The 17,398-nt window shown below is 34.3% G+C and overlaps 1 protein-coding gene across 9 annotated transcripts in view; it reads left to right on the top strand.

Moving 5' to 3' along the window:
* The window catches only part of Ttc39b (tetratricopeptide repeat domain 39B), a 127,045-nt gene that overhangs the window by 90,036 nt on the left and 19,611 nt on the right, over positions 1 to 17,398 (top strand). For 8 of the 9 annotated variants that reach the window (XM_078047651.1, XM_078047654.1, XM_078047660.1 and 5 more), the window contains 11 exons: positions 470 to 537; positions 3,568 to 3,632; positions 6,588 to 6,693; positions 8,042 to 8,107; positions 9,676 to 9,784; positions 10,339 to 10,406; positions 10,497 to 10,556; positions 11,978 to 12,139; positions 12,723 to 12,814; positions 13,856 to 13,982; positions 16,561 to 16,669. In XM_078047651.1, the coding sequence (XP_077903777.1) occupies positions 470 to 537; positions 3,568 to 3,632; positions 6,588 to 6,693; positions 8,042 to 8,107; positions 9,676 to 9,784; positions 10,339 to 10,406; positions 10,497 to 10,556; positions 11,978 to 12,139; positions 12,723 to 12,814; positions 13,856 to 13,982; positions 16,561 to 16,669 (1,032 nt within the window). Of the gene's footprint in view, positions 1 to 469; positions 538 to 3,567; positions 3,633 to 6,587; positions 6,694 to 8,041; positions 8,108 to 9,675; positions 9,785 to 10,338; positions 10,407 to 10,496; positions 10,557 to 11,977; positions 12,140 to 12,722; positions 12,815 to 13,855; positions 13,983 to 15,352; positions 15,560 to 16,560; positions 16,670 to 17,398 lie in introns of those variants that run through there. The other variant, XM_078047659.1, reaches the window with a different exon arrangement.

Genomic DNA, 17,398 nt, shown 5'->3' with positions numbered 1-17,398 from the left:
GAGTGGGTTTTCAGAGAGCTCTGGAGAATTGATGCATTCACTTCAGGTTAATAATGTTTCTAGTCATTGTCATGATTATCATACCTTCATATTTTAGAAGTTAGAGTTTATAAATTTCATATAGTTTTTTTTTCAAACTTTATAACTGTGTTGAGCTTTAATGTTACTGTTAAGTTAAAAAAGTGGTTTTTTTTTTTTTTAAAGACTTAAATATTGGTTCTCCGTATGAGCCAAGTTTGGGTTTTGGACATCAAATGTGGACTCCTGTTGTGTTTGAATGGGGCCAATGATGACTTCCCTGAACTTTGCATACATTCCAGAGGAATGTTGCTGAATGAGCACTAATAATGGGTTAATGTATTCCTTTTATGTCTCTTTTAGGATCATTTATTTATCTTTTCTGAATATCTATGGCAATTACTGTGGACTTGGGATTTTTCTTAACGTATTTTTATTTATTTTTTAATAGAGGAGATGCATGCTGAAATCTGTTATGCTGAGTGTCTTCTACAGAAAGCAGCACTCACCTTTGTGCAGGTAATAAATGTCTTAGAATTGGTATTGGCTGAGAAGCCTGCTAATACTGCATAAAAAAAATGTTAGTGCTCCAGTTATTTTGTCTTACAGTGTTAATGAAAAATATTTGTTATTCTGATAAACTTTGGCTGTAAAAAACCTCCAGAGAACTTTTTATCTACTGAAATGTACTTCAGAGTCTATTTTGAGTTTTTCAGTCTAATGGGACTTACTGCCTTATAAAGAAATGCCTTATAAAGGCCACACCTAATTTCAGACTGCTTTTTCATGTGAAAACTTAGATTATTCCATTTTGTACTTTCTTATGGTAGAGGGCGTCCCACCAAAGTGGCCCAGGCAGAGGAAGGCCCTTTATTCCTTGTGGCCCTTCCTGCCTTCCCTCCTCTCAGGGTTTTGCATGTGCTAGGCGATTGCTAGACCACTGAACTGCATCTCCAGCCTGGCCATTCCTTTCTTGCTTCAGTGAAGCTCCATCATGCATATATCAATAACCACATTTTTTGTGGATACTTCAAATATTATTTTTCCCCACTTTCTATTCTTAGTCCCCTTTCTTTTAGTTCTTCCTTGTGAAAGAAAGTTTTAAAGTTACTAAATAAAACAATGAATCTTTTTCTCATGAGGCACTTTAATTTCACCTCTAAGAACTATTATAGTTGGTATTTTGCCTATCTCTGTATTTTCTAGTACTTCCAAAAAAATTATATTTGCACATGGTAGCCTCTAAGGTGATAGTGAAGGCTATAGGGGTGGGGTCAGGAGTATAAGGAGAGACAGAAAGAAACTCAACTATAAAATGGTAAATATTTCACTCTAAAATCTTTTGTATTTTTTTGAGAATTGCTTCTCTCTTTTTCTGGAAGTTGACCTTTTAGGTTAGATTTTGGTTTAGTGAATCAGTGTGGTGTTTTCTAAAACCCTGTACATTACAAAGTCTGGTTAATAACAATTTTACTATCTCAGTAAACAATATGAAGCTATCCACAGAGGCCCCTGTTTTTTTCTGATGTGTTTTCCAATGAGGATTAGATAGTTGAATATGGGATTTGAAAACTTATTTTATATTTGGGGAGTTAAAATTTAACAGCTGGAAAATGTACATAATTTTCCACTTTTCCTTGTGCCTCATATCACTTTCATATTCATGCTGCTTTTGCCTTTTAAAGATTGCTTGGCTACTCTCTACTTTGTTGTGACTCTCATTGTTGTAGTGGAGTTGCTCATCAGCTCTTGCCTGGACTGTGCAGCAACCTAGTGACTATCTCTAATTTCCATTTACCTCCCACTCATTCTTTACTCTGTCATTGAGTATATTTTAAACAATGAAGACTCTGACCTTAACTTTTCTCTGTTTCAGCATTTAGTCACTCTTACTGACCATGGCAGTGTCCTCTGTCAGAATATCATAACTTGGGAAGGTGTTTCTCCCCAAATTCCAGACTCCCTGCCTTCAGGTGTTACTGATAGGAATGTTGCATACTTGAGTGGCATGAGGGGAGAGGTAGCTTTCCTCCTCCTTGACCACTGCTTTTTCTTAGCAGTGCTGGTGTATGTATGCACAGGTGGCTACGCACATCATGACTTTTTTTTTAAAATTTTTTTTGAGAGAATTTTTTAATATTTCTTTTTTAATTTTTGGTGGACACAACATCTTTGTTTGTATGTGGTGCTGAGGATCGAGCCCGGGCCACACGCATGCCAGACGAGCATGCTACCACTTGAGCCACATCCCCAGCCCAACACATCATGACTTTTAATGCTTCTTGGCTTTTCTCTTTCAGTTTTCCTTTGTTTGAAAGTTCACATTTGCTTTGCCTTTCTTCACCTGGCCACTTCCAATTTTTTTTTCTTAAACTTTAAGCACTGATACTTCAAAAGTGTTTTTCTGGCCTTCCACATATCTCCATTTTGTGCTTTCATGAGAAGCTGTGCATGCCTTCATCTCTGTTTTTGCATTCAGGTGCCTGGTGTAACACAGGCATTCAGTAAATATTTGATGAACTGTGAAATGAAATACTCTTATGTCAGATTTTAATCTAACCCAGGAAATTCTTTCCTGACTAGTGTTAGAACTTTTATAATTATAGAATTCCTTAAAATAATGTGATAAACATTTAAATTGCATAGTGAATTTTGTATCTACTGATTCTTATGACATTTGGAATATTAAATATTTCAGTAGTGAATGAAATTAGTGAATTGAGTTTATCTTTTGCTTCAGAAGGATGCTTAAGATATACAAGAAGTAAATATCAGAGCATTTTTCTGATATCAATAGATTAGAGAAACTTCCTCCCTGGAAATGTGAAGCATGGCACTGTCTCTATTAGTACCATCTATTAAAGTAACCTTCTTCCAGTGGTTATTTAATATAATTTATTAAGAGACTGTGTTAGAATGCTGACCTTGAAAATGCCATTCATCTAGGCTAATTGCCTCAATTGTATGGTCAATGACCATCAGGCAAAAAAAAGTGATGCTACCCTCCATCTCCTCAAAACAAAATTGCACATTACTGATAGCCACTTCAGAATCCAGACCAGTTATTTTGGTCTAGAAATGTGTATGAATGAAATTCACAATGTTAAACAGGCTCTGCCAGCTCAAGTACCCTGTGAAAAAGGAAACATAGTTCCATTTACTGGATGTGATGGATGAGAAAATTTGGCCTTAGAACAGATACTTTAAATCAATTATTTTGAATTTGAATGAAACCAAAGAACATTCCTTAGTAAATGATGATATTTATTAAAGTAAGTTTGGATTACATTTGGCCCTTAATTGGTGGGGATTTGTTCCTTAGAAAAAAAAGTGATGCAAGGATTTAAAAAATACTTTCATTGTTTTCTAACTTGTAAGAAAAATTACAAAAAGATACATTCCAAATGTTAAGCAAGAAGAATGTGTTAATTTCAATACTGTGTCCTCAAAAAGATAGTATTTTCCCCCTAGTTACACAAATATGCAAGTGTTGGAACAATTTAAAATTTTTTGTTAAGTGATATATTTATTTAATTGAATTATTTTCAGGATGAAAATATGATCAACTTCATCAAAGGTGGACTCAAAATTAGAACAAGTTACCAAATATATAAGTAAGTTTAAAAAGCAAAACATGACTTTTAAATGATTTTTGTGCTTACATTACTTTTTTTTTCAAAATTCTCATAAACTTAATATGATAAGTTTAAAAAATTTTTAGTATTGGTAAAAATGTACTTGATTTTTGGTTGAGTATGTTTTCAGTGCCATAAGGCAATAGAATTTAAGTTTAAATAAAAATTTAAGAGGGGCTGGGGATGTGGCTCAAGCGGTAGCGCGCTCGCCTAGCATGCGCGTGGCCCGGGTTCGATCCTCAGCAGCACCACATACCAACAAAGATGTTGTGTCCGCCAAGAACTAAGAAAAAAATAAATAAATGTTAAAATTCTCTCTCTCTCTCTCTCTCTATCCCCCTCTGTCTCTCACTCTCTCTTTAAAAAAAAAAAAAATTTAAGAGCAAAACAGCAGGAAAGAAAGTGACTGTTATGATTTCTGCTCAGATAATACTAGTTTCTCACTCCTAAGGATAACTTATACATTTCAAATAACAGGTATGTCTTTGGTCCAGACTCTAGAGCAACTCTGGTCCCCTAGAATTGCAGTGGATAAAAATGTTCAATTTAGGTGGCTCATAGAGTTTTCATGTCTTCTGTATACTTACTGATTTTTATCTAGTTTTTCTACCAGCTCATGAGAGTGTTGAAGTTTCCAACTTAGAACGTGGAGTCATCCATTTCTCCCTTTAGTTCTATCAGTATTTGCCATAGATATTTAGGACCTCTGGTAGGCTCATGTATATTTATAATTGTTCTGTTTCCCGATGAATTAGCTTTTTTTTTAAAATTATAAAATGTCCCAATTTAGCTCTTATAGTATTCCTTGTCTTAAAATATATTTTTTATAATATTAATATAGCCAATCATGCTTTTTTATAAGTCTTTGTACGATATATATATATATATATTTTTTTTACTTTAAATCTACCCTTGTTTATATGTTTAAGTTGCATTTCTTGTAAATGCACATAATTGGATGATTGATATTGTGACTGCCATTTTGCCTTTTTTTCTTTATCTCATCTATTTACCCCCCTTTTCCTGTCTGATTTTGCTTGAACAAAAAAATTAAAAAATTCCACGTAATCCTTATCTTCTTAGATTTGTTTCAGAAGTTGCTATGATGATTATAATCTCCTTTTAACCTTATCACAGTCAATTTAGGGTTAATATCGTATCATTGCATATAAAGTAGAAGAACTTTGTAGAAGTACAGTTTCATTTCCCACTTGCTATCCTTTGTAATGTTCTTTTTAAAAAATTATTTATTTGTTCTTTTTAGTTATTCATGACAGTAGAATGTATTTTGACATATCATACATACATGGAGTATAACTTCCCATTTTCATGGTTGAATGTGATGTGTAGTTTTTCTGGTTGTGTATTCATATAAGAATATAGGAAAGTTAATTCCAATTCATTGTACTGTCTTTCCCATTCCCGTCCCCTCTCCCTTCCCCATCTAATTTGGAGATACTTCCTCTCCCACCCTTCCCATGTGAATCAGCATTCACATATCAGAGAAAACATTCAGCCTTTGGTTTTGTGGGATTGGCTTATTTTACTTAATATCCATTTACTGGCAAATGCCATTATTTCTTTCTTCTTGTCGGCTGGGTAATATTCTGTTTCGTGTGTGTACCACATTTTTAAAATCCATCGTCTGTTGAAGGGCATCTAGGTTGGTACCACAGCTTAGCTATTGGGAATTGACCTGACATTGATGTGGCTATGTCAATATAGTATTCTGATTTTAAGTTTTTGGATATATACCAAGGAATGGGATAACTGGGTCAAATGGTGGTTCCATTCCGTGTTTTCTAAGGAATCTTCGTACTGCTTTCCATAGTATTTTTCCGTAATTTGCAGTCCCACAAGCAGTATAAGTTTACCTTTTCCCCCACATCTTCGTCAACATTTGTTGTTCCTTGTATTCTTGATATTTGCAATTCTGACTGGAATGAGATGAAATCTCAGTGTAGTTTTAATTTGCACTTCTCTTGCAATATTCTTATGATATATAGTACAGTTCTGTATGTTAGAAGCCCCCCTGCCAGTACCATGGCAGACTTAAGCCTTAAATAGTTTGGTGTTGTCTTCTCTCTTTACTCAAAAAATCACCATTTTTAGTATAATTCATTCATTTCTGTTTATTTTCAGACTGAAGAACTTCCTTTAGCATTTCTTGTGTATGTCTGCTTTCAAAAAATTTTCATTTATTTGAATTGTCTTTGTTTTTTCCTTCATTTTCAAGGATACTTTTGCTAAGTATTTACTATACTGAGTCAACAGGTTTGTTTGTTTATTTCTTTTTTTAGCCTTCTGAAACTGCTATCCATTGTATTAAGGTCTTTGTTGTTTGTGATCCAAAGTCAGTTGTCATTTGTACTATCATTCTTCTTATTTAATGTGTCATTTCACCTGGCCTCTTTGAAGACTGTTTTGTGTTTTGAGTCTCAGCGCTTTCACTATGATATGCCAAAGTATCTGAAGGATATATATATATATTTTTTAATTTTCCCTCCTTCCCATTACTCTGTCCTTTCCTTCTGGAACTCCTAAATTACATAGTAGTCTGCCTGATTTTGTTCAATAGGCTACTGAGGTATTTTTTTAAAAAGAAAAATTTTTTCAGATTGGACATTATCTTAACATCTGTGTCATCATAGAGTTAGTTTCTATTGACTGCTTTTTCTTTTGATTATGTAAACTTGCTGATGATTGAGCTTCCTTTACTCCCAAAAAGATTGGTCCTGTTAAAATGGGTGTTTCCTTTTTCCTTAATAATTCTTCCCAGATGGCCTTAAGAGAAAATTTAGCATAACATTATCCATTTAAATATTCTGTGGTATTTTGTCTAATGATATTTATAGTGTGCAAGTGTAAAATTCGATTTTACATTTATTTTAACTTATGGAAAACTTATGCTATAACCTTTTTTCTTCAATCCAGAGAATGTCTTTCTATCCTGCATGTAATTCAGAAGAATAAACTCGAGCAAGAATTCTTCTATGAGTTTGAAGGAGGTGTCAAGCTTGGAACAGGGGCCTTTAACTTGGTAAGGTAATAATTCTATAGAAACCAGTTTTTTTGGTAGAAAACCTAAGGTTTTCATTACCTTCTTGATTGCACTTGGACCTTATTCTTAAGTCACACTTGGGTTTAGGGGATAAGTGGCTAAAGTGGGTCCATTTTTTTTTTTTTTTTTTTACGCAGTGGGACTTTGGCTACTGTGTGTAGTAAAGCTATACATGTGTTCAGGGAGGCTTTGGATTGTACAGTGTAAGAGAAGTATGCAGCACTCTTAGTGGACTAGTAAGACTTTTAGTAACAAGAAGCTTAGAATCTAGTTCCATTTCCACATCAGAAATATTGTTGCTGTAATAATCAATGATGGCTCTGGGATTGAAAATATAAAAGGGAGTGATATAGGTTGACAAATAATTTTTGATGCTCTCTAGGGAAATGGAGAGTCTCCAATATATTATTTAGAGATTTTGAAATATTATGAAGATTTTATTGGAATTCATGAGAAAGTGATAAAGAGAATCATATCTATGAGTGTATGGACCACTGGGGACATTTTTTATGAACCTATTGTGCTATGCCTTGTAGCCAAAAAAAGAGGCCTGTTCATTTCCATGTGCCCACTGGTTTTTAAAATCTGCAGCATTCATAGGGGACCCAGATATCTTCATATTTTCTTCCTGTTTGGAGAAGCCTGTCCACCATCTCTTCCCCAGACATTTTTGCCATCAATTTTCCAATCACGTTCCTTCCAAGCCCCTGAGCCAAACCATTGACCATAGGCCATGAATTAGTACATAGACACATATGACTATTTCTGCTTTCAAGCAAATTGTTTACCAGATGCACTGCCGTGGCTCTTTTTACCACATTCTCACTACTCACAGGGAGAATTTCCCTTCCCCCCTAACTTCAGGGATGAACCAAAAAGGAGCCGTAGTACTGTAGCTGTTCACTTCCAAGTAGGGTCTGTATGTTGCCCAGAATACTAAAGATTTCTCTTTCTAGGAAAGAAACTTAAGAAGAAATCTTGTCTAGAAAGGGTGCTAAGGAATTGCTTTCCTATCATTTTATCACTCCATATAAAAGGAACTATAAGCCAGTGTTCTTTAGAGAACCACGGCAAGGACAGACTTTGTTTTCTCCTTCAAAAAAGGATTTTTTAAAGGTTCTTCACTTTAGTAAATGAAATTAATAATTATTATAGTATGTGGTGATTGAGACATATCTAGTGTTTAAACTTATTTCTAATTTTTCATAATACTGAAACATTAAAAATTTACAAGTTGTTGGGAGTTACTGTTTCTGTATAGTTAGATATACTAACACACACACACACATACACAAAAATATGTATGTTTTTCTTTTCCCCCTTACAGATGCTGTCTCTTTTACCAGCAAGGATTATCCGATTATTAGAATTTATTGGATTTTCTGGAAACAGGGTACAAATTTAATTTTATTAATTTTGGCATTGTTTATTAACTATGAGAATATTGTAACTTGTCCTTCCAAGTAGCATGAAAATGGTTGGCAATTTGTTTGTAGGACAATAAAGAACCATTGGTCTTGATCATGTCTTTCAGGAATTAAGCATGGATTTTCTGTTGAAAGTTTAAAATCTCATCTTTCTTACCCTAGATTCTGGGTTTAAGAATTATGTTTTACTGATATTGCTGCTTGCTGGATCTTTATTACTTCTATGTGGTTAAACTACTTCCTTATTATTTTACTAACCCCAGAGTTATCTTCTGTAAAACAAAGAAATTGGGATAGATTTCCATATCTAATAGTTTATAATTCTGACAGATTAATAGCATGGATTAAATATACTGGCAATATTTTGGATTTCCATATTTTTTACTAGTTTCACTGTAGAACTAAGTGAGAAAATTTGCTTTCTGTGAGTTTTATTCATTCAATTTCTGTGTGGTGGATGTTTCGTAGCAAGTATATAGCATTTATTAATCATAGCACTCAGTTTGCTATTACAAGAGTTGTCTCTTTGCAAAAACTGTTTCTTTTAGTCAAAGAGCAGGTTTTGAGACATGTAATGAATAAATGAAAGAAAAAACGTTTATTCCACTGTCCATATTCTTTCTAGGCTATTATGTATTTGTGGTGATCTCTTTATGATAGGGTTTGTATATTTTGGTACATTTTTATCTTACTCTTTAACCATTCATCTTCCACCTTATTCCTTCAGTAGCTCCCAGTTACCCCCCCACCTCCATGATACTGGGACTGACTCCAGGGTCTTATGCAAGTCTGGCAAGTGTTCTACCACTGAACTACTTCCTCAGCCCCTAGTTGGCCTCTTGAATAAAGTCCAGACTCTAACATGGCTTAAAGGTCCCCAGACTCTAACATGGCTTAAAGGTCCTCATAATCTGAATACTCATGCTGAACTGAGTTAGTTGTTCCTTAAACAGGCCCTGAGCTTTCCTGTTTCTGTGCTTCTGCTTGTCTCCATTTTCAAACATCTTCCACAATGAACTTCCTCCCAATAATATTCTCTTGAGAGCCTCTCCATTCACTGGATTTGAAATAAATGCCACCCATTCCACAAAGCTTTCCATTAGTCGCCCAACAGGCTCAAGCATTCCTAACTTCCAGAATCATTCATTCGTTTTTCTTAGGGCACTCACTGTATTCTAACACCATGGTGTTCATGCGCTGTCTTCCTCAGTTGATGGCAAGGTCTTTGCAGACATTCTCACCAGAGTGCTTTGCACTTGAATCCTCAGTATGTTTTAATAAGTATATATTTTTATTAGAGAAATATAGCATGTTTATGAAGTGAGCACTGCCTTATTCTCTTGCTAAAATCACTTAATACAAAAGAATTGGTGAGATTGTGTTATGCCAGTCAAAATATGAAGTTTTCTAGTTGAGCATTACCACTATTTTAAACTTCTAAAAAAATACCCCACCTTCATGGAGGGCAGAAATAAATTAATTAACATGTGATAGTTTTCATTTATAATCTTTCAATTGTGATTGATTCACATAGGAGTTGGGCCTCCTGCAGCTTCGGGAAGGTGCATCGGGAAGAAGCATGAGGTCTTCACTGTGCTGCCTAACCATCCTGGCTTTCCACACTTACATCTCCCTCATACTTGGTAAGGTGTAGATTATATTATGCTTCATTGAAAGTAGGTTATCTTTAATCTGAATATGTAAAAATGTAGAAAAATCAGTTAGTAGTTTCTGCCTGTTTGCTTTTTTTTGAGTAAAGATGGAAAATAGTGACATTGTCATAGTGACATATGACAGGGAGTGGGCTCCTTTCTTTCACTGAAGATTTTTCTTTTTCTTCTCAGCTAAAATTTCTGCATTAAAGTAATCTATTTTATCATATTTAGATTTATTTTGTGTTAGATTAATTTTTTGACTAAAATAAATTAATATTGCTATTGAAACCAGAAACTCCAATTAGGAAATTAGGAATTTAAGATAGCTGCCTCTATTCTCAAGAATTCATCTGACCCAGAGCTGTCTAGAATAGTCATAGATGACGCTTGTCTTTATTTCTCAAATGTGAAAAATGAGAAAGTAATCATTTTCATTTTTTCCATGAATATGTCTTTACTACATGTTAGTGAGATATGGAGAGAGAGTTATAAACACCTGCCATGTTTCATGAAGACTGAGGTTTTTCCTGTTGAATTTCTAGGTACAGGAGAAGTGAATGTTGGGGAAGCAGAGAGTCTCCTTGCACCCTTCCTCCAGCAGTTTCCAAACGTATGTTTGGTATTTCAATTGTATGTTTCAACCATAATCAATCAGCCAGCATTGATTGTTGAACAGTGTGTTTTCTTCCTTTCTGTACAGGGCTCACTCATGTTGTTTTATCATGCCCGAATCGAGTTGCTGAAAGGGAATATTGAAGAGGTAACTTTTTTGGTGGGAGTTGTTTGGGGGAGCTATCTGTGTAGTAGAATTGCATCACACAGCCATTCTACATAAGTAAATCCAGCTATGTGGACTAGCTAAAAATAAAGAAAAAGACATTTTAATTAAAAGGCCCACATTTTAACTTGTGTATATATCCTATTATATATAGTAGGTTACTGAAAGCAACCTTACACATAAAACGCATGAGACAGTTCAGAGTAGAATATACAAAATAACAGGTAGGTAGTCTGAGGCATTTTCAAAAACTTTTGATTGTTATCAATTACTGCATTGTATACATTACCTTTGGAATGTAGGACATATATAAGATGCAGTTCCATTGTATTGTGTGTGGGCTCTTCATCAAAGGATCTTATTCACAAGTTCCCTGAAGATGTAAGAGCGAGGAGCCTTTTATGTGCATACACACACAAATGAGATCAAACATGTATATTTTTCTGTGATTTTTTTTTCCTGTTTACAATTCATCTTGGATCTTTCTCCAGGTCAGTATATAAAAATCTCCTTCACTCTTTCTGATGGCTTGGTTTCATTTTATGGGATGAATATACTATACTAAAGTCTACTATTGGTAGATATTTGTCCACTACAAATAATGCTGTTGACAGCAGCATTGTATGTTCATTTCTGTGCACAAGTATATTGACCTAAGCCAGATTCTGATCATTAGAATGGCTAGGTTGGACTATGTTTACATTTTGATCTATCTAGCCAAAATGTCCTCCTTTTTTAAAGGTTCTTACAACGAGAACTCTCGTAATGAAATGAGAATGCTTGTTTCCAGTGCTCTTTGTGAAGTCTAGACATTTTTCATCTTCTAAATTTTTGCCAATGTGATCGTTGATAAATAACAGATCTGATTTTTATGTTTATATTGCCCAGTTTACAAATTTCTTTATATATATGTCATTTGTAAATCTTTTTCTCTGGTTTGCTTGTTTCAATCTTCACCATTTTCCCTTTGAGTCTAATCTTAAAGAATCTTACAAAATTTATGTCTGATAAGGGGTTAGTTAACCTTTTGCCAGGTGTGAGCAGACATGTTTTCTCTGAGTCTTCTAGTGCCTGGGACTGTGTTTATAGTGTGTTTTATCCATTGGAAGTTCTACCTTTATTATTGTCAGTCTTCTTTTTAAAGGACTTAAGTATTATATATCTGGAAAGGAGCTTCCCCACTCCCACATTATAAAATGCCAGGGTCCCTCACAAAGTTACATGAAAAGACAGAACTTAGCTGTATTATTGCATGTAAGCAGAGAATCATATTTATCATATTGAGTGGTTTAATAAGTGATAATTTGGTTCTTTTTGTACAAAGTGTTTTATGTATTTTTCCATTAGGTTATTATCTCCTTGTCTAATATCTGGATGATCAGCTTTATGCAATTGACTTATAGGCACAAGAGATATTTCGAAAATGCATTTCAGTTCAAGAAGAATGGAAACAGTTTCACCATCTCTGTTACTGGGAGCTAATGTGGATTTATGTATACCAACAAAACTGGATGCAGGCGTATTACTATTCAGATCTGCTTTGCAAAGAGAGTAAATGGTCCAAGGTAAGTGTACTGCTTTCATTTGCTTATAAATGCCAGGATGAATTTTACTTAGGATTGTTTGTTCAGCAGTATGACATTGAGGGAATGTGCATTAAGTACCTAGTACTTAGCACTATTGTCAGTATTATGCGCTTTAAAAGCCATCCAAAGGGTTATAACAAAGAGATTTTACTCTTTAAGAAGAACTGCACTTATATTTAAAGTTATTACATATCAATACTATAATCTTGATAACTTTTTTGTAGATTTTCCAGTTCCCTGATGACCAGGCTTTTCATAATAATTAAAATAAATTCTGATTAATTTGTGAGAAGTTGGGAGGAGTGAGACAGTGAGCTTTCATTCATTTTGCCTACTTTCTCACCTATGAGTGATATAGTTATATAATAGGAAAATGGTCTAAATTAATTGGTCAGTGTTTTTCTTGATTGGAAATGACAACTTAAAACTTCTATTTCCTTTGGTTTCTTTGATGCCTTTTAATATTATATCTGGAAGATTTGTAGTTCATTTCTGATTTTCTAGGTAGAAAGTTCTTGTACCTCAAGATGTTATTATAGCAAGCTCTTTTTTTCTCCTCAAGGCAACATATGTATTTTTGAAAGCTGCAATTTTGAGTATGCTTCCTGAGGAAGATGTGGTGGCAACTAATGAGAATGTGGTAACTTTATTCAGGTAGGCAAGACACTGTTTCTTTAACAAAGACCCTGAATATATAAACCAGTACACTAGTACATCTTTTGCCTTTTTTCCTTAGAGCTCCCTCATGATTCACTTTCATATTTCTTAGATGGGAACCCCTAAACAATTTATTTACACAAGAGTCAAAATACCATTCTTCGGATAGGATTTTGCATATATGCTTGTGTGACAGGGAATTTTGAGAACATATTGTTTTATTTATGTCTTAAAACTACTTTTTTTTTTAAAATTTAAACTGGGGCTTTGCTAGTGCAATTATACTGGATTTCCCCCTTCCTATTTCATCTTACTCTTTCAGTGATGTAATTGGATATTTCCTTGAATTCTTTTCTCAACAACTTGTTTGATATATTCATAAAATTATGCATTAGAAAATGCCCTCAGGAACATGTAATCTTCCCACCTACTTTCATTTTTATTTGCTTGTGAATTTCATAATTGAAATTTTTTAGAATTTTGAGAGGAAGTTTATAAATATGGTGCATATCTTAAACTGATTATTTCCAAAATCACCTATGCTTGGGAAACATTTTCTCAAAGTCTGCCTTAATTGATGGCTATCTTGTGCCACATTATTTTATAGATCTGTGTTGGTCTTGCAAATAGGAACAATAACAGTGTATGCTCCGTTCCCTCTCTGTGGGTATCCACACTGTAAGGAAATACCTTGTACTATTTCCTGTTTTCTTATGTGAATTGTCAATTTTATATTTACATTGCCTGGACTGTGTTTGATATATGTAGTTTATTAGCTAAATTGACTAGAAGAAATGTGTCAATCAGTGATTCTCACTTGGGTGTACATCAGAGTACATGCTGAGTGTGCATCAGACTCCTGATTGCTGGTCCCACCACTGGAATTGTTGATTTAGTAGGTCTAGGGAAGGTCCTGAGATTTGGCATTTCAAACAGGCTCCCAGCATCTGCTGCTGCTGTGTGCCCTGCAATGTGAAAACCACAGGTGTAAATAATGTGTGTTTACTGACCTTTCTTTGGGGTTGGGGATCTTCACAGACAGGTGGATGGCTTGAAGCAGAGAATTGCTGGTAAATCTCTCCCTACTGAGAAGTTTGCAGTGAGGAAGGCTCGGCGTTACTCCCCCTCCTTGCCTGACCCTGTAAAGCTGGTCCTGCCAGCCCTGGTTTGTGCTTTTATTTTATTTATTATTTGCATACTAGAAATAGTGTACTCAGAGCATCAGGGAGAATGTTAATTTTGGTTGGGAAGATAGCTGTTTTAAAAACCATTTTGTTTTGTAAGGTAAACCTAAGTGATTTATTAACAAATAATAAAAATTATAGCTGATTTTTTTTACTAGTTCATATACTCCAGGAATTATGATAAAGGCTAATTTTTTTTTAGAGAACCATATCAATTTAATTCTTATAATACCTATGAATGTTAGCCCCATTTTATAGATAAGAAAGTTTAGGCAGAGAGAAGGGAAAGTTGACTTCATTGAAATTGAATTGAAATAGAATGTGAGCCACTGATCTAATCATATCTTTTCTAATAGCTTATTTAAAAAGTGAAAAGAAGTCTGTAATTAATTTTAAGAATGTATTTTGTTTAACCCAGTATATGCCAACTTTTGCCACTTCAACATGTAATGGGAAAAAAACTTGTTCAGAAGACATTTTACTAGTTCTTGGAAGTCAGTGTGTCTTTCATACTTAGATGACACATTAGTTTGAAATAGCCGTCCTTATAGTGCTCAAGAGTGCCAAGTGGGTGGTGACTGTTTAGTCCTGCTCCAGCTGATACTCCTAATTATTATGCCTTTTAGGTAAGACCTCTGTGAAAAACACAATTTCAATTTAATTAATGAAACCTTCCTTTAAAGATATATTTGAATATATTGAGTTACCATGACTCTTTTGAGGGCTTAGTTTTTGGAAAGGTAGTCAACACAGGAAAGCTGTTCAGTGCAAGTCGATATCTGTAGCCCTCTTGTGGGGGTTCCTGAATCTGTTTGCCTTTTTATTCTAGATTTTATTCAGCCATTCCCCTTTGACTATTCTATAGGTTTTTCTGGTTTTTACTACATACAACACATGACAGCAAATATCCTTTTTTTGTATATGTATATGTACTTCCCTCAGAATGATTTCTAGAGATGGAATTCCTGGTTGAAGGGTATATACATTTAATATTTTGGTAAATATTTCCATATTTCCCTCCAAAGAAGCTGTACCAATTTAAATCACTACCAACAATATTTTATTCTTTTGATTTGCATTTCCTTTTTGGTGCCATTGAGCATGTTTTTATGGGTTCGTGCAGTTTTTTTTTTTTTTTTTTGGCATTACTGGGGATTGAACTCGGGGTGCTGTACCACTAAGAACATTTTACTTATTTAATTTTTAGTACTGAGGATTGAAACTGGTGTGTGTGGGTTCATTCATTTTTATTTCTTCTTTTGTGAATTGTTGTTTACATCCTTCCTTAACTTTTCATTGGGTTGTTTCTTGTTCTGTTATTGACTTATAGAACCTCTACATCCCCTTGCAGGTATCAGATAGGAGTTGGCTTGCAACTACCACTAAGGCCCAAGTGTTCCAAACTTAAAACAGTTCCAGAGAACACCAACATCAGACAGTTTCCTTCCGTGTCTGTAATGAAGGAAGACAAAAATGTGGCCACTCTGTAATCATGTCTGAGCTGAGCCTGCCTCCTTCTGATAAAATATTACATCAATAAAAATTTTTTAAATCATCATCAATTTAAAAATATTCTCAGTTATTGAATTGAGCTCTTACTCTGTTAGCAGTAAGAAAATATGTAAAATGAAAGGCAGAGTGCTGTGATCTTAGCATTCAGTGTCATTAAATAAACTCACCACCATTCTGCCTGAATGAGGCTTCTGCATTTCTGTTGCTTCCCTGGTAAGAGGCTTTTCAAGTAATATCTATCATATTTTAAATTTTATTTATTTCAAAAGAGATACTAATTACTTTGCTTATTGTATACCCTTCAAAATATGAACTGCACTATCAGGAACACTGGTAAAATATTTTCAAGCAAAAGCACATTTGCTTTTGGTCTAAAAAAAAATTCTCATCTGTTAGCCAATTGAATATAATAGGCAATGAGAAATCATTAATTTACATTTTCAGGAGCTGTCATTTAGCCATATGGCTTTAAATGGGTGCTTTTTTGCATATTGGATTGCACTACTGGACCAACACATATTTTTAATGGTATAAAAGAACCTGAGCCCAGTGAAATATTTCAATGTTTATTTTCAGTGATAGGCTTGGAAACAGTTTATGTAAACAATTGGCAGACATTTTAAAATATTTCCCTTTAAAGTAACAATAAAAATTATATTAAACAGAACTGTTAATAGTGTGATTTAAAAATGTTATATTTCTTATATCTGTATTCTGAAAAATCGCATACTTATAGTTACTTAATATTTATTGAACAAAGAAGTTATTTTTTCAGTAAAATCATAATATATATATATATATATATATATATATATATATATATATATATTGAATTACTTCCCAGTACAAAGGCAAAAGATGTATCATAAAACAAGGGGAAATTATATCACTAAATTCCAAATGAAGAAAGCTAAAGAATATGATCCCTAAATACTATCTTGTGATCCCTAGCAATCATGGCAAAATACATGCATGTACTTTTGAAATCATGAAGGATGTTGAATAACCTCACATAATTGGGAATGATTTTTCATTCTTCCTCATTAGGAAATGATGTATGTCTGGAATGGTTTTTCAATAGTGGGTAAAAGAAAAGACGTTTCTGAAAATCTCTTGGTAACCATTGAAATGGCCGAGGCAGCTTTACAAAATCAAAGTAAGTGTGAAGAGTAAACCTGTAGTCATCTTTCTCTGTGCTCCATTTCCATTCTCCTGCCTTTTCCCTTGCATCTTTGTCCACGTCAATCTGTGTGCAGCTTGAGGACAGCAGCTTTTGCTGCAGGGTGGTTGTAATTAAGATGAAGGGAGGAATGACATGTTGCAACAAGGAGGAACCTTGGAAACACTGGGCTGAATGAAAGAAACCAGTCACAAAAGGCCATTTTTTATGTGATTTCATTTATATTTCATGCCCAGCAGAGGCCAGTGTTTAAGACTGAAAGCAGATTAATAGTTGAAAGGGATGGAGGAATTGGGGTGGGGTGTGATAGCTAAAGTGTACAGCATTTTATTGAGGAGGGGGTGAAAATGTTCTAAAATTGTGATAGTTGCCCAATTATATAAATGTACTAAAAACGATTGAATTATATACTTCAGTGAACAAGATGTATAGCATGTAAATTGTATCAGAAAACTGTTAAAAAAAAAAAAAAAAAAAGAAGGGAGAAAGACAGGCATTCCAGGGTAAAAGCAGCACAAAGAATGCAGGCTCTTCCTTCTGGTTTAGCTGTGACTCTTTCCAGGCCTCCTGATTGCTCTCCAGGTTGGCGTGTTTCTGGAGACTTGAGGAATTGTTGTTTTCACGTTCGGATCTTATCACCATTTGATTTTTCACTCATTACCTTTGGTGATGCTAGTGGTTTACCAAGGTTTGCCAGAGGCAGCT

Source organism: Ictidomys tridecemlineatus, chromosome 4 (genome assembly GCF_052094955.1).
Source record: "Ictidomys tridecemlineatus isolate mIctTri1 chromosome 4, mIctTri1.hap1, whole genome shotgun sequence".
In the NCBI taxonomy this organism is placed as follows: Eukaryota; Metazoa; Chordata; class Mammalia; order Rodentia; family Sciuridae; genus Ictidomys; species Ictidomys tridecemlineatus.
The sequence above is the reverse complement of the archived record's forward strand: the minus strand, read 5'-3'. Positions and strand labels throughout refer to the sequence as shown.